This window comes from Vombatus ursinus, unplaced genomic scaffold (genome assembly GCF_900497805.2).
Source record: "Vombatus ursinus unplaced genomic scaffold, bare-nosed wombat genome assembly UNPS02014811.1, whole genome shotgun sequence".
NCBI classification, from domain to species: domain Eukaryota; kingdom Metazoa; phylum Chordata; class Mammalia; order Diprotodontia; family Vombatidae; genus Vombatus; species Vombatus ursinus.
In genome coordinates this window covers 20,662,983-20,687,413 of record NW_020954589.1, presented here as the reverse complement: position 1 = coordinate 20,687,413, position 24,431 = coordinate 20,662,983, and the positions used below count along the sequence as shown (strand labels likewise).

The 24,431-nt window shown below is 46.5% G+C and overlaps 1 protein-coding gene across 5 annotated transcripts in view; it reads right to left on the bottom strand.

Annotated features, from left to right (window-relative positions):
- Window positions 1–11,509: 11,509 nt before the first annotated feature.
- The window catches only part of LOC114053424 (forkhead box protein P4), a 99,165-nt gene continuing 86,243 nt past the window's right edge, over window positions 11,510–24,431 (bottom strand). For 3 of the 5 annotated variants that reach the window (XM_027876460.1, XM_027876462.1, XM_027876461.1), the window contains exons 14-18: window positions 17,432–17,553; window positions 16,022–16,088; window positions 15,679–15,768; window positions 15,110–15,279; window positions 11,510–14,215 (exon numbers count right to left, since the gene is read on the bottom strand). In XM_027876460.1, the coding sequence (XP_027732261.1) occupies window positions 14,068–14,215; window positions 15,110–15,279; window positions 15,679–15,768; window positions 16,022–16,088; window positions 17,432–17,553 (597 nt within the window). In that variant the 3' untranslated portion in view covers window positions 11,510–14,067. The remainder of the gene's footprint in view (window positions 14,216–15,109; window positions 15,280–15,678; window positions 15,769–16,021; window positions 16,089–17,431; window positions 17,554–24,431) is intronic. The other 2 variants (XM_027876463.1, XM_027876464.1) reach the window with 1 other exon arrangement.

Genomic DNA, 24,431 nt, shown 5'->3' with positions numbered 1-24,431 from the left:
TTGTGTACCTAATCTATTCCTCAGTGGATCTTTAAAAAATAAAGTCATCTGCCCTTGGCCACCCTCTGTCTTTCCATTAGCTGAATGTACCATTACCCTTTGAGCTTCCCCAGTCCCTATAGAATGTTGACTGCTTTTAAGTGGCTACTGGAACAGGGGGACTTAACTCAACCTAGGCCACTGGCTACCTTTTTCAACTTGTGTTTTCTTTCCTGAGCATAGGAGACCAAAGAGCAATACTGACATGGACATGTCAAACCTTGGAAGCAACCTCATGAGTTCCAGAAACTGGGGATCCTTATTTCCTTGGTCAGAGCTGATTGGTGGGTTAGGGAGTGTCTGCTCTTGGTCAGCTCCACCAGAATGTACTAGTAATTAATATTGCTACTTGCTTAAGTTTTCATGTCAATGCATACTGGTGAGACCCCTTTGTATTAAACATTTCTTTTGTGTGGAGAAAACAAATACCTTTCCCATACCTCATTTATATTGTACATTAAATACCTTTTCTAACTTCAGCTATAAATAATTTTTCCTTGGGTATGTGAAGGGAAGTGGTAAAAAGAGCCAAAGAGTTAAAAAAAAAAAAAAGGTCTGATCCCTCTTTCCGGTTTTCAAATGCCTCATTCCAGAATTGAGAGGGGCTCTTTAGTGGAGAAGGTGCCCAGTTCCTTCAGCCCAGTAGCTAGGTGGGACAGTGCAGAGAGCTCAGCCTGGAGTCAAATTCAGGTTCAGTTGGGCCAGTTCAAACCTAGCCTTAGACATTTACTAGCTGTGTGACCCTGAGGAAGTCACTAAACCTCTACCTCAATTTCCTCTGCTTTAAAATGGGGATAATAATAGCATCTGTTTCTCAGAGTTGTTGTGAGTATAAAATGATAAAACACACGTAAAGTGCTTTTATAAACCTTCAAGCACTGTATAAATACTAGCTATCATTATTATTATAACTGTTAGCTCAACAGTGAGGCAAACTGAAACCCATCCATGCCTGTCTATCCCATATACCTCTTATTATTGTCCTCCCATAAGTTCAAGAGATTGGGGGGAAGGGTCCAATAACATGCTGGAGCCATTCCTTGATTTCTCCTCACATCAACAGTTTATCAGAAAGAAAGGAAACAAGCACCTATTAAGTGCCTACTATGTACAAGTCACTGTGCTAAGCACCTTACAAATATTATCTCATTTGATCATCACAATAACCCTTCAGGGTAGGTATTATTATTATCCCTATTTTATAGATGAGGAAATTGAGACAAGTAGCAGTTAAGTGACTTGCACACTGTCACATAGCTAGTAAGTATCTGGGGGGTAGGATCTGAACTCAGGTTTTCCAGATTCTAAGCCTGGCAATCAGTCAACAAACATTTATTAAGTGGCTACTCTGTACCAAGCACCAGGAATACAAAGAAAAGCAAAAGACAGTTCCTCCTCTCAAGGAGTTCACAGTCTAATGGGAGAAATAATAGGAAAACAACTATATATAAACAAGCTAGATATAGGACAAATTAGAGATATTCAAATGGGATTGGAAAAGAATCAGCTCACATCCTACCTTCTACAGGAAGCTTCTCTTGGGTACCCTTCCTCATGCTGCTTATTTCTTTATGAAATTACCTTCCATTTACACTGTGATCTCTTGTATTTCCAAAGTTATTTGCATGTTATGTTCTCATTAGAGTATGAGTTCCTTGAGATCAGGGACTGTGTTTTAACCTATCTTTGTATCCTCAGGGCTTAGCACCGTGTCTGGTATATAGTAAGCACTTACATCTCGGTTGACCAACTAACTCTTTCTTACCATCTGGTTAATCACTGTTCAACTCTCAATTAGTCCAGCTTCAGCTTATAGTGCTCTTTCTGTGAGTTATTCCCTCACCTCTCAATAGTAGTTCAGATCCCCCAGAGGGAGGCTACCCTCAGGTACTCTGTGGGTCCCGAATCCTAGGACTACTAGTCACAAGTCATTTACCTTTGATAGTCAGACAGCAGACCCACTTAGAACAAAGCAAAGGAATTTGCTAAAATGATATAGTAAGAATAATAACTACAAAACAGTCCCCCTTAACCTAGGGCACAATTAGCACCAAATACAACTAGTATCTGTGGGAAGAGAGGAAACAAACTTCAAGTACTCTGATGGTGAGGTGTACAGTGTAAGGAGCACATATTGCTTAGGCAATTCATACCTATACTGCCACAAGGTCCCACTGTCCTTTCTCTTCTTGTGGTATTCTTCCTCTACGCCCCCCCACCCCAGGGTGCAGCATCTCTACCAGGATGGTTGCTTATCTGGGGTACCAGGGTTTTGGACTCAAAACTGTCAGGACTAATTCTCTCTATAGTCTGCCAGTCTGGTCTCTTCTCTGCTGCCAAAGGTCATAATCTTTGAAGGTGTTTCCTTCTCTCTCAACTTTTTGTGTCTACGTCAATAAATAAAATTAATTAAGTACCTACTATGTGTCAGGCACTGTGCTAAGTGCAGGAAATACAAAGAAAGGCAAAAGACAATCTCTTGTCCTTTTTGGGGGTCCTACTTGTCCTACTCTCTTGTCATTTTTAATTTAATTTTTTAAATTTAATTCTACCATATAGAACTTCCTGACATTTTCTAAAAGAGTTACAGGAAATAGACATATCTGTATACTTCTCATTACCTGCGCCTTCTGTGATTTCATCAACTAGGTTGAGATGGGGGGAATCTTCCCCTTTCCACATATATTCATACTATTCTATTGAAATTACTCTGTTGAAAATCACCAGCAACTTCCTAATAGTCAAATCCAGTGCCATTTTCTCAGCAGAGAAATTAGAACCTCAACTTCTAAACACATTTGATATTATTGACTACTTCCTCCTTCAGTAGACTCTCGCTCTGATCTTGACTTTTGCAATGCCAGACTCTTCCGGTTCTTCCATCATTTCTCTTGTCTTTGTAGTTTCCACTGCCTCCTCATATTCTCCTATCCCAACCCTTTGTTAGTCTCTGAATTTCAAGCATCCTCTACAAGGATGATTTCCTGTGGAGCATCTAGCACTGGGCCTTTCAGTTTAGTTGTTTTTTAGTTGTGTCCCACTCTTTGTGGCCCCATTTGAGGTTTTCTTGGCAAAGATACTGGATAGAGTTGCCATTTCTTTCTCCAGCTCATTTTACAGATGTGGAAACTGAGGTAGCAAACACAGTTAAGTGACTTGCCCAGGATCACACAACTAGTAAGTGAGGCCAGAATTGAACGCATGAAGATGAGTCTTCCAGATTCCAAGCCCAGTGCTCTATCTACTGCACCACTTAGCTGCCCTATACTAGGCTTTAGGTCTTGCTGAATTGATGCAGCTTCCTGGGGGCATCTGCTCCTCTTCAGAGTTGGCCCAAGGAAACTTGGTCTTGACCCTTGGACTTTCACCTTTTGTTAATTTTAAGACACTGAGTCTCCTGACCACATTTGGTTTCTGAGCCCTCTCAGTTTCCTGAGTTTGGAGATCTGTTGTGGCTAATTCCTAGTTACCTTTCCTTCTTTTACTGCTACTCTCATCACATCAGTGCATCCCACTGTCTCCTTCCCTTCTCACTCCTGCCTCTTCACACTACCGACCATAAGGTTATATTCTAAGGTATATTCACCAAGGAAAAGAGTCATGTTAAATTTAAAAATAGGGCTGCCTTAATTAAAAGTACATAGGAAAGAAACTACCCAACCCAGACCAGGTGGTATAGGGCTAGCCAGAACTTTCATCTAGCTAAAATGTGCATGGCTGAGTTGAGCCCTCCAATATTTGAGAAAAGATCGGGAGGTCCCAGTGGACTGCAAACTCAAAAGGAGTCAGCAGCATGATAGCACAGCCAGAAAATACTCATCTGGATTATTGTATACATCTCTGAGTGTCATATTTTAGTAATAATGTTGCTAGGAAAGCAAATAAGAGGTGAATCAGGGCTTTGAGTCCCTCATATATGGAGGATCTGTTGAAGGAACTGGGGATGTTTAATCTGGATGAGAAGATACTCAGGGGAGACATGAGAACTGCCTTCCAGTATTTGAAGGGCTGGCATCTGGAAGAAGGATTAAATTTGTTCTGTTTGTCTCCACAGGGCAAAGTTAGGAGCCAGGGGTGTAAGCTGCCAAGAGGAAAATTTAGGATTGATGTCAGGAAAAATTTCCATTAGAGTTGCCCCCAAAGTAGAATTGGCTGCCTTTCGGGGTGGTAGTGGGCTCCCCCCTCTTGGAAGGTCTTTAAGCGGAGACCAGATGAGCACTTGTCAGACATGTTATGGGGGGGATTCTTCCAATATGGATTGGACTACCGCACCTTAGTCCTTTCCAACTCTGGCATTCTGTGGTTCAATTCTCCTTTGTGGTCCCCAAAATAAAATGGTAATTCTCATTTCAAATGTTAGTCATCGATCTGATATTCCCTTATCTGAGTGCTCTGAACTGACCTCAATCCTTAGTTCAGATTCTTTCTGTTTCTGCCTTACCCCAAGCCCAGGACCTCATCACCTTATAAACAGACTATTGCTTCAGCCTCCTACTGGGTCTCCCTGTCTCCACTCTCTCCCCAGTCAGTGTGGAATAGAGAAAAGAATGCTATATCTAAGGACAGAGAGCCAGAGTTCGAATCTTACCACTGCAACTTATTTCTTGTTTGGCTTAGACAAATGGCTTCCTTTCCCAGGGCTTCAATTTCCACATTTATGAAACAAGGGGATTGAGCTAGTTCATCTCTAAGGTCCCTTCCAGCTCTAAATCTATGACTTGTCTGGACACAGCCACAAGACTAAGCGACTGAAAACACTGCCTTGTGCCTATGCCTTGTGCCTAAAGCAAAAGTACTGGATCCCCTTACAGGGTCTCCCTTCTGACTCCCTTCTGGTTCTTTGGCGGATTCCCTTATATTACCTCCACAGGGCCTACTGCAGGACTGTGTTGTTGTTGTTGTTAATGATGATGGTGATGGTGATGGTGGTGATGGTGGTGGTGATGGTGATGGTGATGGTGGTGATGGTGGTGGTGATGGTGGTGATGGTGATGGTGATGATGATAATAATAATGGTGATGGTGATGATGATGATGATGATGATGATGTCCAGACCTGCTATTTTATTGGATAAGGAACTCTGACAGGAAAGTTCCATCTAGGAATAAAAATCTCCACCTGCTCTCAAGCTAGGGCACTAAGAGATTTAAGTGACTGGTGGAGGGTCACACAACCAGCACATGTCAAGACAAGAACTGAAGCCAGGTCTTTCTGACTCTGAGTCTACTTTTATCTCTATAACACATGGCCTCACATTATTATTATTATAGTAGGTGACTAATAAAGGATCATTGATTAATTGCTTCAAGGTCTTAGTATTCAATCCCAAGGACTCTGAGAGACAAGAATAAAGGTTAACCCCTAACCAACTTGATTCCATCCCTCTTATTGTTTCTTCCTCCACAAGAAGAAACAGCTTAGAGAAACAAAGGCAGACAGGGCAGGGAGGGATCCCTGGCATTGGGAGCTGAGCACAGACCATTGTTCCACACTGCCTGGGGCTTGGGTGATGTCAGGACCAGGGACCTCTTTAGCTCCTGAAGCAGCAGGAATATCTGAGGACAAATCCTGCTTCACACACTTGCCAGCTTTTTGGCCCACGGGTAAGTCCCTTAGCCTCAGTTTCCTCATCTGTAAAATGAGAATAATAACCCTCCCTAGGTTGTTGTGATGATGAAATGAGACCATATTTGTAAAATGATTTGCAAACCACAAGGCTAACAGTTATGTTAGCCATAATTATCATGATGCCTGTCTTTCACCCACCTCTGTGCCTCTGATTTTCCTCTTCTCCTAGGCCTGGACCAGCTCATTACCCCTCCTCCTGCCCCTATCCAGACGAGCACAGAAGGCCTTTCAGGCTGGGCTCGACCATGACATAGTCCCTTGGGAGGGGCTGTGTTATTCTAAACTTTCACTCCTGGCAGGAGGCAGAACAGAAGAGGAGGGAGGACCATGGATGTGAGTGTGAGCTTGGGTGACTGACTTCATGTGTATACATGTGTAGCTGTGCATACGTGATCATGGACGGAGGTGACTATGATTTGGAAGTCTGTCTGGGCATGTGGAGGGGGTGCCCAAGTGCCTATTTACTGTGTGGATCATAAGGTCGTGGATTCTTCAAGCTGGAAGAGCCTTTGTGCACACATGTATGTGTGTTTTTTTAATGTGAACATGTACATGTGTGTTTATGATTTCTGTGTCTGTATATATGTACTTAGTATCCTGTCTATGTTTCTGAATCTGGATTTAAGCTTCTGTGTGTGTGTGTGTATTTGTGTGTGGCTAGGAAGTATCTGTGCATGATTTGATGTGCTTATGTGTGTCTGGCTTTAATGTGTTTCTAGGTCCAGACAAGGCCTCCTTTGTCCTCCTCATTCCTTACTCCTTTCTTCATATACATGGCCCCTGTTTGATTATTTTTATAGGTTTTCTTCAGCCTCCTTCCCTGCCCCCCACCCTCTCTTCAGTGGCTCAGTTGATTGAAGGATGGGGGCTGTGGACATGGAGGCCAGGATACCCCTTCTCAACTCTGTAGAACTCTGTGCCTAAGCTTCCCCAGTGGGAGTTTCTGGAAAGGAAAGGTTTGGTGGAGGGAGCTGAGGAAAAGAGAGTTACCAAAAATAGAGATTAAGCCATGGGTGCCCAACCCCACTCTTCCCACCCACCCCATTTATTAATATTTCTCTGTTTGTCTCTCTCTCCCCTTCCCCTTCTCTCTCTCTCTCTCTCTCTCTCTCTCCTCTCTCCTCTCCTTCTTCCCCCCTTTCCCTCCCTCCCTTCCTCTCTCTCCGTGTTTCCCTCCCTCCCTCCCTCCCTCTCTGTTTCTCTGTGTCTGTCTCTCTTTCTCTCTCCTCCTCCCTCACTCCTTTCCCATGCTTTATCTGGGCAATTTCTGAAGAGACAATTGGGGAGAAGGAGGAGTGTCCTGAAAACACTGTCCAAAACACCAAGTGGCTTAACCTGTTTTTTACCCCATCCAGAGGCTGCAGTTTGGGACCTTCCTAGGGCAGTGAAGAGTGTGTTACGTGTGTGGGGGGGGGCTGAGATACACACCCCTGCACCTACTTCTTCCTATCCTGATCCCTCATCCCCTTCTCCCACCAAAGGTCAAGTTCAAGGGATAGAGCTCAGTGACTGCTTTGTCCAACACCACCCTCTGCTGGTCATTTAGAGTCCTGCAATGAAAAGTCGACAGAAGGCTGAAGGCTTTGAGAGGGTGTGTATGTGTGTGTATGTTTGTGGGATTCTGTTTCTGAACGAGAGAAGGACCTTTTGGGAGGTAGGGAAGAGCTGATCTTTCTTTTTTTCCCCTCTTCTTCCACTGTCTGGAAGCCGGGCCCACAAAAAGTACCTTTGAGAACTCAGTGGAATTCCTTCCAGGACTGCCAGGGAGAACAGTTGCATTGGTGTCAGGAGAAGCAGAAATCAGAGCCGCTCACTTGTTCCCCAGAACTTCAGAGATACAAACAACCAGGAAGTAGGTTTGATCACTGACCAAAGCATAGAGAGGTAGGGAATGGACAGAGCACTAGACGTGGAGCCAGAGGATCAGGTCAAGCCCTAGTGCTTCTACTTACTATCTATATCACCCTGTCCACTTCATCTCTCTGACCCTCAGTTTCTCTATCTAGAAAATGGGAATACTAACAATCCTAAATGCAGCATGGCGTCATGGATAAAGAGTTGGGCTCAGAATCAGGAAGAACTAGGTTCAGAATCTTATCTGGCATATACTGGTTTTGTGACCCTGGGCAAGTAATTTAAACCTATTGGGGTCCCAGATAACATGCAAAAACTATAATTTGGGGGCAGCTAGGTGGTGCAGCAAATAGAGCTGTGGCCTTGGAGTCAGGAGGACCTGAGTTCAAATCCAGCCTCAGACAATTAACACTTAACTAGCTGTGTGACCTTGGGCAAGTCACTTAACCTGGATTGCCTTACCAAAAAAAAAAAGTCAAAAAAAAGAAAACTATAATTTGCAAAACAGAAGACAGAAGCCTGTCTGTGCTGGTAGGAGTCTCCTCATTAGGACTTCCTTCAGCTAAATAAAGATCTGGTATAAATAATGGTAACACTAATAATACTTGCCCTCCCCACTACACAGAGTTGTTATGAAGATACAAAGATGTTAGGCATGAGAGGTATTTTATAACTAGTCAGCACTAAATAAATATGAGTAACCGAGATGTTTGAGGCACAGGAGTGGGTAAGTGTGGGAGGCTATGAAAAAGCCTTTCCTTGGGATCTCTTGGCACGGGATGAACCCAATTGGTCCTGGTTGGAAGATGGCCTTTCTTGTTTTGAGGCAGAAAAGGATGGATGAAGTGAACTTGAGAGAGACAATTCAGAAAAAGGGAATTAAATTTAGGAGTCTAAACTTCATGGGGTTCAGAGATGTACTCCCTTCTTTTCTCTGGGCTCTCTGCTTTCTACTTGCCATTCCTAAGTCAATCCCAGGGGCATGAACTCCACTGGATTTCCAAATCCCTGAAAGGCTACCTTCTGTTTTCAGAGCACAGGACAGAAGGAAGTAAGGGTTGAAACTTTGCCTGGAAGGTCTGGAGTGGAGGCACCTTGGTATGATGGAAAGAACACTGACTCAGGAATTAGGGGATTTGGGTTCTTATCTTGCCTCTGACTCTATCTGGGTGGCCATGGGCAAGTCATTTAATTTCCTTGGATCTTTCATCTTCTGTAAAATGAAGAAGTTGGACTAGGTGGTCTCTGAGATCTCTTCTTGTTATAGATCTCTGATCCTTATGAGGTTAGATGATTGGGGTGACTTTTCTGAGAGTGAAGTTGGATGGGAGCAGGTGGGGGTGGTGAGTAGAGCACAGCAGTCTCATCCCTGGGAAGTTCTTTAGCACAGGGCAGACCCCTATGGGCTGGAGCAAAGGCTGTTCTGGACCAGAGGCAGGGAGAGGGATCAACTTGCCTCCAAAGAAGCGTCCTGGATTCTCAGGTGCTTTTTGGAGGTGTGGGGAGGAAAGAAGGGGGGAGGGGCATCATTGCAGGTAATTCACTTTATTGCATTATATATAATGCTGTTGTCCATACAGATTACATGCAGCTAGTTCTACTGTACAAGGTTCGCCTGTCTGCCGCCACGGAGCGGAGGGAGAGTAGGCGGAGTACGAATACACAGCAATGCTATTCCTTTATACAGCACAGGATGGGACTGGGCCTGGGCCTAGGGGAGAACATGAAATCCCCTGTCTGTCCCACCTGACCCCTTTCACTCTGTAGCCCCCACTAGAGGATAGGGAGGGAGAGGGACCCCAGCTCTGAGCATGTGTCCAGCAGGATGGAGGAAAGGAGTGGGAGAGATACAGAACGACACATATGGGGCCAAGAAAGATCAAGCGAGACATATACACATACACACACACTGAGCAGACAGAAGGGCCGGGGTGGGGGGGGGCGGTTAGACAAATAACACAGACAGAGAAAGGCAGAGAAAAAGGGAGTAGGGGGAGGGGCAAGGAAGGAGACAAGACAGAAACCAGGCCAGAAATAAAGAAGGAATGAGACCACAGAAAAGAGATGACACATTAAGGAGTTGGAATCCTCAGGGCCCACTCCTCTTCCCCACTCTTCTTTAGTCTGTGGTGTTAAACATTTGAGATTGGCTATGGTAAGGGAGCTGAGTCCTAGTACTGTACTTCCCCCCCAGTGAAGGCCAACCCTCCCCCTCCTCAGGCCCATCCTCCCTCAGCCCTATGCCTGAAGGACCCTGGTCTAGGAGCTCCCTGGCCCCAAAAGTGTTGGGGTATCTGAAAGACTCTGATGGTGGTTGTGGGTGGTGAAAAAGAAGTTTGAAAGTTGAGACTTGGGGTCCTGTGACTAAATCTCAGAGGAAGGTATATAGCAGACAGATGGTATGAGAAGTAAACAGGCAGGCTTCCTTCCATCTATCGGGTCCCCATCTTGGGGGTGATGTTAGGGAGAGGAGTGGAAGCAGAGAACTCATGATTTGTAAGGAATGGGTGGAGTTGTGGAGCCAGAGAGAGTGCAAAACTGGTCAGGGAAGGACTTTGGTTAAAGCATTTTTAGGGTCCCTCCTGTCCCCCCCATCCCTTCTTTGTTGGGAGGCCAGTAGCACTCACCTTGGCATCCATTGACTCTACACCCCATCCTGGCTATCAGCTAGACCAGCTAGTATAGTCGCTTTGCATGAGACAAACTCACACAGTCACACTCACACACACATTCAAGTCTGTAAGCATGTGCCCATATACATAACCTTACAGTGGCGTATATACATACATACATTAGCACATTGTGCATGCACACACACATACACACGCACACCACCAATAAGGATGTGGATTTGCTGGCCCAATGGTTCAGACTCAAGTCTTCAGAATTACTTTCCCTTGTAAAAGATCTGTTTTCCATCAAGGAAGGAAGGAAGGGATCTTTGATCTGATGGTCAGGGTGACTGTAAGGGCTAGTCCAAGAAGTAAACAGATCCCGGAAACTGCTTACCTCTCCCCACCTCCCTGTCTCACTCCCAGGCACATCAGCCTGGGAAAAACAACAACAAAAAACTTGGGTTCCAAACCTGTGTAAAAACATGGGGTGGTGTGGTATAGGGGTGGGGGGGTTGATTTAGGAAAGAAGCAAAAAAGAGGGGAAGAGTTAGAGACAAAGCTTTTGGGAAACTTTGAAGTATAAAAAATGAGGGGTTTAGGGAGAGATATGGGGAAGGAATAGGAACCTGGAGCTGAGATGGAAGGCAGCAAGGGGCCGTACCTCATCTGTCTGGGAAGGTAGGGCATGAGGGAGGATGCACCTGATATGTGTGTGTGTTTGTGTGTGTGTGTGTGTGTGTGTGTGTGTGTGTGTGTGTGTCCTCAGCTCTTGTTGGGGGTGAGAGAAGACCCAGAAGTATACTAAGAAGCTGAGAGAACAGCAGATAGAAGTGACAGTGAGGAGCCAGGCCAGAGCCCAGAGAAGGAGAGCTGGGGCTGGTGGGGGGATGGGTAGAGGAGAATGATAGCCTGAGCAGAACCTAAGGCTATTAGAATACTGTTATTATCCAATACTCTGGCTTCTCCCACTTAATAGGCCACTTTATGGGGAAGCTGTCCCCAGACCTAGCTTGGTAGGAAGGGAAAAGAAAAAGAAGCTAAAGTGGGAAACTAGATTGGCAGTCCAATCCGGAAGCCTACCTTCCCAACCAATAGGTCCTTTTGTTCCATTGTGAATGACGCTTTGAATCAGACGTACAAAGGTACCTGGACACACATATTGGTTTTAGGAACCCGTGGATGCACATCGACATCCCTGCTCATTCATACATGGCTGAGTGTGGTCATATGGACTCACATACATACATACACAGAAATACATACACACTCATCCACTCCTATGGAAATGCCCACTCCCATGCTTTGTGTTCCATGCTCAGATTCTTCTGACTTACCCCATCATACATCCCCTCCCCCCACTAGGTGACACACACTGAGGGCCTAAGAGCAGAGGGCATTTAATATTTCTGCACAAGTCAGAGGGCAAGGAACAAACTGGGATGAGGATCATGGTTAACAGGCACCAGGGACCTTCTGCCACCCAAATCCTACTGAGGACTTGTGAGGATCACAGTCTGTGTGTGGTGACTGGGTCTTTTCTAGGCAATAGACCATCAAGTCCCTCTCCAACCCCTTCCTGGTCCTGTCCCTATCAGAGGGACTAGTCTAGGGGCAGGGTGGGTGTCAGACATAGCAGCCTTGCCCTTCACCTGAAGTTGGAATCCCCCATAGTGGGGGGAAGGAATGACATCTGGTTGCCCCTTTACCTGCTTCAGCTCTCTCCCCAGTAAACCCTCAGAATACAGCCCTCCACCTTTGTGTCTCCAGCCCTAGCAGTGGTAGGAGTATGATGATGGGCACACCAGGGACCAGCCTGGGGTGGGCACTAGAGGGTGATCAAGAGGAATGGCTGGCTGGCTGGGACACAATACTGACTGGAGGTGGAGGGTAGAGGGGGAAGCAAGAACAGCAACCTATAACTGGCCCTTCCCTCTAGAGGCCCTTGGAGACAGCCACCGTTGCCCCAGGGGGCCAAAGGGAGTTCATCGCACTTGAGCCCTCCCTTCCCCTCAGATCCCAAGTCCCCAGTGAGAGGGGAAGAGGAAGGACAGCCTAGGAACAGAGTGATGAGGAGGGAACGAGAGTAGAAGTGAGGTGTGCAGGGAAGCCTGTCCCCAGGCCCCTTCTGTGGGCAGCTGAAGACTGGGGTGTGGAAGAAAGCCATGGCCACCAACAGACACTGTCAACTTTGGTTTAAAACAATAACTTAAGTGGAGGGGACCCCCCTCCCTCCAGCATCTAGACTGGGGGGTGAGGGAGTCATGGGGGTGAGGGCAGAATGTCAGATCAGGAATGGAGGGCAAGGGGTGACAAAGGAAAAAAAGCAAACAAAAAGTTTTGGTTTCTGCTTCTGGCATAAGAAAGGTCTTTGGTCATCTGTTTAAATGGGGAAAGAAGAGGAGAGGGAATTGAGAGGGGCTGTGAAATGGAGGGGGGCAGGGGGCGGGGGAAGGATTAGGAGGGAGAGCTTTGGAAGAGGTAACCCATTCCTCTGGCCTTGGCAACTAGCCTGCTCCCCCGCCCTCCCCAGACCCCGCCCCACATACACAAGCCTCTTCTAACGCCACGGGAGGCTGAGGCGCACACTTCCTCCCTCAGCCGACCAGCTGCAGCAGCGAGCTCCACGGGGACACCTAGTGGATGCCAGAGAATTTTCCCCCTCCACAAGTGTGGAACCAACCTTCAGTTCCATGGGTGAATACCAAAGTCTTAGGGACATTTTCCCTCTTCCCCCTTCTCCTCGAGGGCAAATAATCTATTCCCAACCCCACTCCTCGTCCCCATATCTCTCCTTCTAGACCCTCAATACTGCCCGCTCTTCATAAGAGGGCAGGGTACAAGGGGGGTTACAGTGGAGATGGGGCCCTCAGCCCCTGTTTGACTTGAGATGGCAAGAGTCAGAGCTCAACAATTACAGCAAAGACACAGGAAGGTGTGAGCGAGACAGCATCCTGCCCCCCTTGGGGAGGCCTGATCCTCACGCAGGGGATTTCCATCAATAGTCCCCTTCTTGAAGCTGCTTTCAGTTCCAGAGCCCCAGCTGGTTTCACCCGTGTGCAACCTGAGGCTGCTGGATACACAGGGAAGGGAGAACTGGTTTGTCTGGGGGGTGGGGGTAGAGTCTGAGACGCTCTAGGCTCCCCTTTCCCCATGAGGCTGGTGGCCGGTGTTGATCATTCACAGTATGGAAGAAGGATGCCTTGTATAGTACCGGGGAGGAGAAAGTGGACCGGACTTGGAATCAGAAGACCTGGGTTCAAATCCTGACTTTGCTGCTTACTGTCTGTGTGGCTTTAAGCAAGTCACTTCCCTTTTCTTGGGCCTCAGTTTCCTCATCTGCCAAATGAGGGGGTGAAACTAAATCATCTCTCTGGCCCCTTCTAGCTCTAAATCCTTTGACAAGGTTGCCTTGTCCTGGGCTTGTTAGAGAAGAGGGTACAAGGTCAAGGTCGGGGCGGGGAAGGAGGGGACAAATGCTGCCTTGGTGGGAATGGGGGTTTGTCAGCCCCGCCTGCGGGTCTCAGTGTTGAAGGGGGCAGAAAGCAAAGGTGGCGGGGAGAGTCCTGCTGGTGGTGGTCATGGTGAGAGGATGGACTGGAGGGCAGAAGTCAGGGGGTCGGGGAGAGGGAGGGAGGTGCTTGGACACAGACTGAAGTCAGGTACTGGAGGTCCACACTCTCCTGGCTCTTCCACCAGTTCTAGACCACCAGCCGTTGGTCAATGGAGGGGGAAGGGGGCCATCTCTGCCAGGCAGAGTCCGTCAGTCACAGGTGGGATGGCACAGAAGCCTCACCCCAATCTGCTGTCCCGGAAGGGCCTCGAGGTGGGGGCAGAAGGGGGCGTGGAGTGGAGGGGAAGGTGAGAGCCTGGGGAGGGGAAGGGGGGAGTGTTCACCCCCTTCCTCCCCTGCCTGCCCCTCCCCCAGAGGCCCTTACGACAGTTCCTCCCCAGGCAGATCCTCTTCTGGGTCCCTGTCTTCCGGGGGAGCCCCGGTGCTGGGGTTGGCGGGGCCCAGGGCGGGCCCAGGCCGACTGTCCTCCTCCGCTTCAGCTGGCTCTTCCTTCACCTGCACCTGGTGACTGCGGCAGTGAGAAGAAGGGATGGATGGATGGATGGTTGGGTAGATGGATACAAGCCCCAGGCAGGAAGAAAGACCTCTTCCCTGACTCCCCACATTACACTCAACCCCTCACCCCGGCTCTACAGACCACAGCACTGCTGCCCCACTGGGGCCTGACGAGGACCCAGTCTCCCACACTCCCCGGGTACCCAGACCCTCAGAACTCCACCCATCTCACCAGAGAAGGATCTGTGGAGATACAATTTTATGCCGCCCAAGGAAGTGCGCGCGCGCGCGTGTGTGTGTGTGTGTGTGTGTGTGTATGCATGTGTGTGTGTGTGTGTGAGATACATGTGGGCATGTTTGCAAACATGTGCTATCTGTGTGTGTTTGTTAAGTTTGTATATGTAGATATGTGTATGTGTGCATGCTTCTCTTCATCTGCCCCCATCCTAGGGGAGGAAAGATGAGCAGGGATAGCAATGTCTTCATTGTACTGAAGAAAGAGAGGAGAAAGGGAGAATTTCACCTGACCTGGGGGAAGAGGGAAGGCAGACTTTCCTGAACTGGCACCAGGGGGAAATCTCCCTTGTACTTGGGTGGGGGTAGGAAGGGAAGGGGGGAGGAGGGAGGCTCTGACTTGCTCTAGGTGAAGTGGGGGTGTGGGTATGTCATCTCTCATGGCAGCAGAGGGTGGTTTCCCCTGGAATGGCTGAGGCAGACACATTGCACAGTGGATGGACTGCTGGCCTTGGACTTGAGAAATGAGTTCTAGCTTAGACATTTATTTAGCTGTGTGACCCTGGGCACTCTGGAAACCTTAAAGCACCATATAAACGCTAGCTATTGTTATTATTATTCCTAATTTGGGGGGGTTATGGCATTGGACAGAGGGGGCAGAGAGTGATCTCACCTGTATTGGGGTGGGGAGAGGCGTGGGGGGCTGATGCTGCCATTGCTGGTGAGGGGCTCTACAGTACTGCTCACATCCTCATGTCCGAGGTGCAGGAGGCTGCTGGTAGAGCCTGGGTTCAGCATGCCTGGGCTGTTGAGGAGGGGGAAGCTGCTCTCGGCCAGGGCAGCCTAGAGAGGGATACAAGACAAAAGAGGGATGGGCAAATATTTTAAAAGGAATACTTTACATGAAGGCCGTGGCAGATATTCTTCTCACCCTCCCCCATCACACCAGCTGGGGAACCTCCTATCTGTCTGTCCGGGCTCACTTGTTTATCCATTAACTCCTCTCACCCTCCTAGCTCTCATACAAAGAGACTGTTATGCCGGACCCCCTGGCCTGCTGTTCTCTTTGGCCCCATCCCACTTGAGCCCTGGCCTCCCACCTTCTACCCTCCCAGGTTCAGCTCACATCCCATCCAGGACAGAAGGGAGCCCATGGGGCAAGGGGCTCCAGATGCCTGGGAGATAGAAGGCCTCTCCTGAACTGGGGATAGTGAGAAGGGAGACAAGGGAGGAGGGTCTCACCTGTACTGGAGGGGAGAGGCAATCAGGGCCAATCTTCCCTCCTGTCCCCCTCCCCCAGCTCCATACACAAGAATTGGAAAGAACTGGAGGCTGTGTGGGAAGGAGGAGATAGAGGGGGAAAGGGAGTTGGGGGGTCTCAGCCAACGTGGAGAGAGGTCCCTCAAAAAAGGAAATAAGCCTTTCTTGGCCCTCAGCTACCCTGGTGCTCTTTGGAATAGGAGAGGACAGGTGTTTGATAAAGGGTGATTGAGGGCTTTTGGAAGGAACTGGTACTGAGGAAGCAAGGCAGGGGAGAGGGAAAGAAGGGTGAGTGGGACCCCACTGGGGGACAACAATAAGTCACCTGATAGCTGGCATTAAGTGCTCCATAACTGAGGCCCGAGATCATGTTCTTCACCAGAGTTGGACTCCTTGGGGGGAAGAGGGAGGGAGAAATTTAAAAGCCTATCACTTTCCTGGGGTGTGCATCGTGAGACAGGAGGGACAAACTCTTCCCAGCCCAGATCCTGGCCCTGGTGGGACAGTTGTCATTCACTAGTTAGGGTGATGAGGTAAAAGAGGTCATTCCTTGCCTCATTTCTTACCTAGCCTTAATCATTGAATGGGTGTTGCCTCAGTCAAATTGAGATCCAGGAAAGACCTTAGCTTAAAAAGGCCAATGTCTCCCACTGCATCCTGGACTATCTCCAGTCATCCTGATTTATGTCTTGCCATTGGACCCAGATGGCTCAGAAGGAGAGAGTGAGGCTGGTGACTTTGCACAGCCCTGCCTCACTTAAATCCAATTCACTTGCAAGTCATGATATCTCCTTCCTGATGCCATGGTCCTCTTCGAGAACAAAAGATAAACAATGAACGAATGAATGAGTGAACGAACGAGGGGGGTTGGATGAGTTGAAGGAAACTTGGGTGGAAGAACATGACCGTGGAGACAACTGGCTGTCCCACTCACATCCAACACATGCTCTCTCTTCAAAATACTCTGACCCAAAGGGGAGACTCTGGTGTTTGCCCCAGCCCTGGGAAACTAGAGAATCCCTATGAGACAGGTGACTAGACATCTGGAGAGGAGGGAAATTGGGATAAAACAGTTCTTCCCAACCCCCTCAACACACCTTGAAAACTGTTCTTGTTCTCTCTTGCTCTCTCCCTGACTCCCCGATATATACATGCATATACATATGTACACATTTATATTTATATACCCACATATACATACACAGTATGGGTGTCTAACAAGGTATATATATGTCCACTTAGATACAGAATAGAGGCTGTACATGGGATGCATATATGTGTGTATCTTTAGCCCTCATCCTGTACCTCTATGTTTCTCTTCATGGTTCTCCCCTCCCTCCTTTATTTCTCTATCTTGGCTGGGGGAATAGGAATGTCATGACCAGGGCAATTCTCCTCATCTACCCTGTCCCTTCATTACTTCCAGACTCCATGTAGACCATTTCTCAGTCCTTCCCTTCTGATTTCAACTCATCCATCCATTCATCCATCCATCCATCCATCCATAAATTCCCAACACTTGATTCAAATGGAGCCAAGGCTAGGATAGATGGGTGACATATTGGTCCTTGCAATGGCGATGATGGTCGTGTGTGCTGGCAGAGGGTGTGGGGAAGATAAGTGGCCAACAGTACATATGTACACGCCTAGTCACATAAATACATGAACTGAGCAGATCTTTTTGCTGGCCCAGAAGGCTGGGGCCCATACGACCCAGAGGGCTGAGCACACGTACCCTGTCATCTTTGGTGGTCTCCGCTTTTGGTACTCATGCTCATCCACTGTCCACACGGCGCCCTTGACGTTCTCTACTCGCACAAAGCACTTGTGTAGGCTCAGGTTGTGTCGGACAGCATTCTGAGAGGTGGGAAGGGGGGGAGGGGGAGATAACAAAAGGGACCTAGGTCAACATCTCCTCTGGCAAAAGTGGACATGGAGAACACCACCCACAATTACCACCACAATTATCTTCAAGAGATATTTGCAGAGTGCAAGACTACAAGATTCAAAAGGAACCCCCAAGGTCATCTAGTGGAACCCATCCCTAAACAAATCTCTCTTTGACTTCTTTGACAAGTGGTAGCAGGATTACAGGGTCATCCATTAAAATTCAAAGACCTAAAAAGCCCTTTAGGCCAATCCCTTTCACTCTTCAGACTAAGAAAGAAACTCCGATATTAATTAACTTCTTCAAGACCACAAATGTAGGAAGTTGCAGAGTCAGAATTTGAACTCAGATCCTCTGATTCCAAATTCATTGCTCTTTCCACAGAACCAAGTTTGAAGACCTCCAGTGAAGGGGAATCCGCCCATGACCTCCTGCAGGAGGCAGCCCATTTCACTTTTTTTGCTGTTCAGTCATTTCAGTTGTGTCTGATTTTTTGTGACCCTACTCAAAGTTTTCCATTTCCTTCTCCAGCTCATTTCATAGATGAGGAAACTGAAGCCAACAAGGTTAAGTGACTTGCCCAGGGTCACATAGTTAGTAAATATCTGAGGCCAGATTTGAACTCAGGTCTTCCTGACTCCAGGTCCAGTGCTCTATGCACTATGGCACCACCTGGCTGCCCCCATTTCACTTTTGGACAGTTCTAATTGTTAGGATGGTTTTCATTTCCTTACACAATACCTGCATTGATCTGGCAACTTCCATCCTTTGCTCCTAGTTCTGCCTTGGGGACCCCAGCAGAACAAGGCACTAGACTTCTCTTTAATACCCACCCTCCCCAATTCCCCACTCACTGATGTTCCTTCCCAAACAGGGGATGATAGCTTCCTTTAAGTGTCTGAATCAACAGCTCCCCCACTCCCATAACATCTGAACCTCCATCTTTTTAAAGAGTCCAATCCAGCATAATTGCCTCAATACACGTCACACCTGAGGTACCCACAATTGGTTCTGAAACCATCCGTTGTCAGAACAGGGAGGGACCTTAAGGATCATCTAGTCTAGCCCCCTTGTTTTACAGTGGTAAAAAATTAGGCCCAGAGAAAGGAAGTGACTGACCCAAAGTCACAAAGCAGAAGGGCCTTTACTAGAACCCAAGGCTTACTGAGCACCTAATACATTAGGTAGGAGTGGGGAACCTGTGTTAGAGGCTCTGTCCTAGGTGTTGTAGAGAGTATTTAAATGGACAAGACAAACCCCTACCCAACGGGAATTTGTCTCAGCAGGCACAGCCCCTGAATAGAAGTGTCCCCAGGCTGCACCTGGGGTACAGCTGGGAGAGCTCACCCCCATCCTGCCTGGGATTGTTTATGTGACTGTCAGAGGTGGGGTGGCATGAATGATCTGGAAGCCTGTTTTATGGCTCTCACTGTCATGACTCTTCCTTCTGAGTTGTCCACTAAAGGAAAGCTCTCCCCAACCTGTCTGTCCCTATCTCCTAACCTGGTCCCAAGCCTGACCCCTGGAAGGACCCACACTGGTCTGTAGAAGCATCATCACAACTCCACTCTTACAAAACCTAAGTATCTCCATTAATCACCTTGATCTGCTCAGGCCTAGAAAGCACTTCCTCCTTACTTGCTTGACCACCACACCTGGAAAGCTCTCCCTCCTTATGTGCAGCTCTGAGAACCCTTAACTCTGCTCATGGCTCAGATTAGGTCCCAGATCCTACACAAGGTCTTTCCTGACCTGCTCTCCCTCCACTCTCTTAATTTGTTAACACTTTCCCTCTACTCCATAACTTGTCAATCACTTTGTATATAGTTTGTATTTACTGGCAAGGCAATGTGGTATACTAGATAGATGTCTGGTTTCAGAGCCTTCAGGAAGACTTGAGTTCAAACCCCAGCTCTGACATATACTGGCTGTATGACCCTGGGCAAGTATTCGAGGTAACCCCATAAGACCTGAGAAGGTGAAACTGCATTAGTAGAGGGAATGTCCTCATCCAGGAGTTCCCTATACCAATGAAATCACAGGTTCAGTCCCTAGACCTTGTATTTACTGTATTTGGGGTATCTGCCCTAGGAGAAAACAACTTGCTTGGGGAGGTGGAGATGGTTTCATGTTCTTCATATCCCCTACTCTAGCACAGTGCCTACACAGTGGGGTCTAAATAAGTGTTTGTTGAATTGAATAGCACAATATTCCTTTTCCTTTGTGGCTATCATACCCCACCAACTTCCCGCTCACCTTTTTATTCTCTCATCCCTTCCATCCAGAACTACTGCCCTACACACAAGCCCTGTCCTGATGCTGCCTCTCCTCATAATATTCTCTCAGCCTTATGCATCTCAACTTTACTTTCCCCCAGCCCCTCAGAATCATAGGGTCAAAGAATCTGGAAAGACCTTGGTCCAACCCCAATCTATAGAGCAGGGGTTCTTAACCTGGTAGCCATGAACTTGAATATATATTTAATTATACATTATCATAAAATATATTGTATATATTATAATGTATGTATATATCATATAACATTATAATATAGCATTATATTTTATCAATATATTTTATGTGTATATACTTATAAACATATATATGCATATACATATTTGTGTTTCATATATGCATTTCATTATAATTAGTTTCCTTTGTAATCTTATGTATTTTATTCTATGCATTTAAAAGTATTATTCTGAGAAAGGGTCCACAGGCTCCCCCAGACTGTCAAAGGGGTTCATGACACAGGAAAGGTAAAGAATCTCTGCTAAGAAGCAATCCTTTCTGCAACATGTGACTAGAGAAAAACTGAAGGATGGGAGAGGTATCATAAAGGCAGAATTGATTAGACTTGGAAACTGACTAAATATTAGGGATGAAGCAGGTGGGGGGAGGGGGGAGTCAGAGCTGACCCAAGGCTACAAAGCTGGATGACTATGAAAATTATAGTGCTCCAAAGAGAAGTAAGGGGAACTTGAAGAAGGGCTGGGTTGAAAGGGAAAGACAACAAGTTCTGTTTTGGACATACTGATGCTGATGAGACAACCAGGAGACAGCCTGTAGGCAAGATGGAGTTCAGAAGAGAGTCAGGCAGGATAAATAGATTTATGAGTTATCTGCAAAGGGATAATACTCAAATCCATAGGAGCTAATGAGGTGTTCAGGGGACAGAAGGTAGAGAAAGAAAAGGAGAGAGCTCAGAAGGGGACAACTGCACTTAGGGGTCTGGAAATGGATGAGGAACCAGCAAAGGAGACTGAGAGAATGGCTAAGCAGGTAGAAGAAACAGACAGGTTGTCTGGCCACAACTCCCCCATCACATATGTGAGAAGTTGACTTTTTAATGCAAGTGTAGCACTTTACATTTATCTCAATTACATTTCATCTTTTTTAGATGCAGCCCACCGTGATAGTCTGTCAAGATCTTTTTGAAATCTGACTGTCATCCAGTGGGTTGGCTAACCCTTCCAGCTTTGTGTCATCAGCAAATTTGATAAGCAATACCATCTATGCCTTCCTCCCAGTCATGATTTTAAATAACCCCATTTCTCTGTTACCATCAGTTGACAGCCCCACTTTCCCTCTGAATTTCATGTCATCCAATTTTATCACCTTCCCCCGTTCTTCATGGTTGTCCTGCACTGTCCTGGGTACTCTCCCAGCTTTTGCTTTGGCACCTGGCTTCAGTGTCCTCCCACCCCTTTCCTCTGGCATCATCCTTAGAGACTTCCATATCTATGCTGCTCTTTCCAACACCCTATTCTCATAGTTCCTTGGATTTTTCACCTCATGGGACTTCCATATCAATCAATGTTTATTAAGCACCTGCTATGTGTCAGACATTGTGTTAAATGCTAGGGATGCAAAGAAAAAGCAAAAAAATAAAAAAAAACACCCCCCCAATCCTTGCAATAAAAAAGCTTACATGCTAATGGAAGACAACATAAATCGGTATATACAAGATACATAAGAGCAGATGAAAGGTACCACCAGCATCACTCAAAATTCAAAATCAAGGGGCAGTTAGGTGGCACAGTGGATAGAGCACTGGCCCTGAAGTCAGGAGGACCTGAATTCAAATCCGTGCTCAGACTTACTGAAGTCTGAGGCTTAACACTTAACACTTACTAGCTATGTGACCCCAGGCAAGTCACTTAACCCCAATTGCCTAAAATTAAAATTTAAAAAAAATTCAAAATCACGAATAAAGAGAGAGGCATCCAGGGATAGTGTAAAACAGCTGGATTTGAAGATAAAGGACCTGGGTTTGAATACCATTTTTGCTGCTTATTTATCTGACTGACCTTGGGGAAGTCATTTAAACTCTATGGGCCTCAGTTCCTCCTCTGTAAAAGGAGGGAGCTGCCCTAAATATACAATCTTATCTTCAATTTTTCCATAGTTGTTAGTTTTTTCAAGTCAGCCTCCCAAAATGCCCAGGTTCCCCATCTTCCCTTGGCTTCATTATAACCTCAAAGTATGCGTCCATTTCTTTCCTCCCCTTCACTCCTAAATTTTTAGAAAAAGTACAGGTATCCCTTCCACATTGTAGGGGTTAGGGGTACAGCATCCCTGCAACCTGGAAAATCCATGTAAAAATTTTTGGTCCTCTCTTTGTACCAGAGAATAAGTCTGAATTTTTTTTCTTTTATGGGGTATTTGCAGCACCTTACTGTAAAATTTGGGCTGATATTATATAATACTATATATATTTTTTATGCTCCTCTGAGTTTCTAAACTTTTTCTGTGTCATCTGCTGGCCTTCATGTGTCATCTGTGGCTTCCGCAAAACTCCCCAAAAATTCCCATTTAATTTCTTATGCTGACCTGAGATATATTTAAACTATGATGGGGAAAGTCATGATGTGGAAGGTATAACTAGTAACTCATCAGCCTCTTTGAATACAGCTTGTATCTCTGAGACCCTACTGCGACAGCTCTCTCCAAGGTTACTAGGGACCTCTTTATTATTAATCCAGTAGCCTTTGTTCTGGCCTCCTCCTCCTTGACCTCTCTACAGTGGCCAGCACTTTTGACCAGCCCCTCATTCTTGATACCTTCACCCTTCACTGGCTTCCAAGACACTGAACTCTGTCATTTCTTCCTCTATTTCTCTGACCCTTCCTTCCTCGCTGACTCCTTTTCTTTCTCTCCTACCATCCTCACGGTGAGCACCCTTAAACGTCGGTGTCCATTCCCTCAGCTTTAATTATCACCTCTATGCAGATGCCTCTTAAATCTTTATATCCAGCTTCGACTTCTGAGAGCTTCAGTTCCCTGTTTCCAACTGTCTGTAAAATATCAGCACCTGAATGTCCTTCTGGAAGGCCAACTCACTCTGTGTAAAATTTGAACTCATCCGCCCTACTAAAAAATGCATTTTCTTTGAACTTCTCTGTTTCTGTTGATCTTCCCAGTCATAAACCCTCAGAGTCATCCTGGCATCTTTCTTCTTCACTCCACACATGCAAACAGTTGCCAAGTCCTATCAAATCAACCTGAAAATATTTCTCCCATTGAACTCTCCCACAGTGCAGGCCCTCATCTCTTCTTCCTTTAATTACTGTCTTCCTGCCCCCATTTCTCCAATTCATCCTTTACACTGCCTCCTGAATAACCTTCCTAACACATTACTCTCCGACTCAAAAACTTTCCATAATTCTTCATTGCCTACTGAATAAAGAATAAATTCATTATCATTCTGACATTCAAAGCCAAGTAGCCAAGAGAGTGATAATATCATTAAACAGTCTAAGGTTTAGTTCTGGATCTTTAATAGATGCTGCCTGGTGTGGACACTGAAGACAGAGACAGAGACAGAGACAGATAGACAGACAGACAGACAGACAGACAGACAAAGACAGAGAGTAAGAAAGACAGAGAGGAGGAGGGGGGGGGAGGAGAAGAAGAAGAAGAGGAGGAGAGAAGAGACACCGAGAAAAAGAGGGGGAGAGAAAGACAGAGAGAGAAAGTGAGAAAGAAACAGAAAGAGAGAGAATGAGAGAGAGAGAGAGACCAGCTCCAATCTACTCATCCAGTCTTAACTCTTCTTCCCTTCACTGAGGCAGTGTAGCTCAGTGGAAAGAGAATTGGATTTGGCATTAGAGGTTCTGGATACAAACCCCAACTCTGCCACACTCTATCTTTGTGACTTTGGGGAAGTCACATAACCTCTCTGAGAGTCACTTCCTTCATGAGTTAAAAGAGAAGGCTGGACCCTGCCTCAGATATTTGCTAGCACGTCAGTTAACCTCTCTGGCCTCAGTTTCCCCATCTGTGAAACAAGGAGGTTGAACTTAATGACCACTAAGGTCCCTTCCAGCTCTAAGACTGTGATCTTTTGTTTTTCCAACCAAACTGCTTCACCCTCTGTTCTTTTCTCATTTACAATCTCTTTACCTTTGCTTCTGCTGTCTCCTCCATCTTCTGGAATGAACTCCTCCCAATTCCATTTTCTATTTTCTAAAGCACAATTCCTCATTTGGCAAAGCCCTACTTAGTTCCACCATAAAATCTTCTTTGACTCCTTCCCTAACTTCCCCAGCTGAAAGCCATCTATTCTTTCTCAAATCATGGCACATAGCTTAGATTTCTCCTTTGCACTCATCATACTCTCTCTTAATAACTCATGTCACAGTTATTTTTTTGTATTGGATTGGAATACAATGTAAATTGATGTAATTTGACTGGAATTTGGTCGGGGGACCCACCTCTACTCCTCATTGGACTATAAGTTCCTTGAGGGCAAGGTCTATTTCATCTTTGGCCTTTATATCTCCAACATCTAGGGCAGTGGCCAGTATATGGCAGTATATTATTACATTAACTGTATTATTAAGCA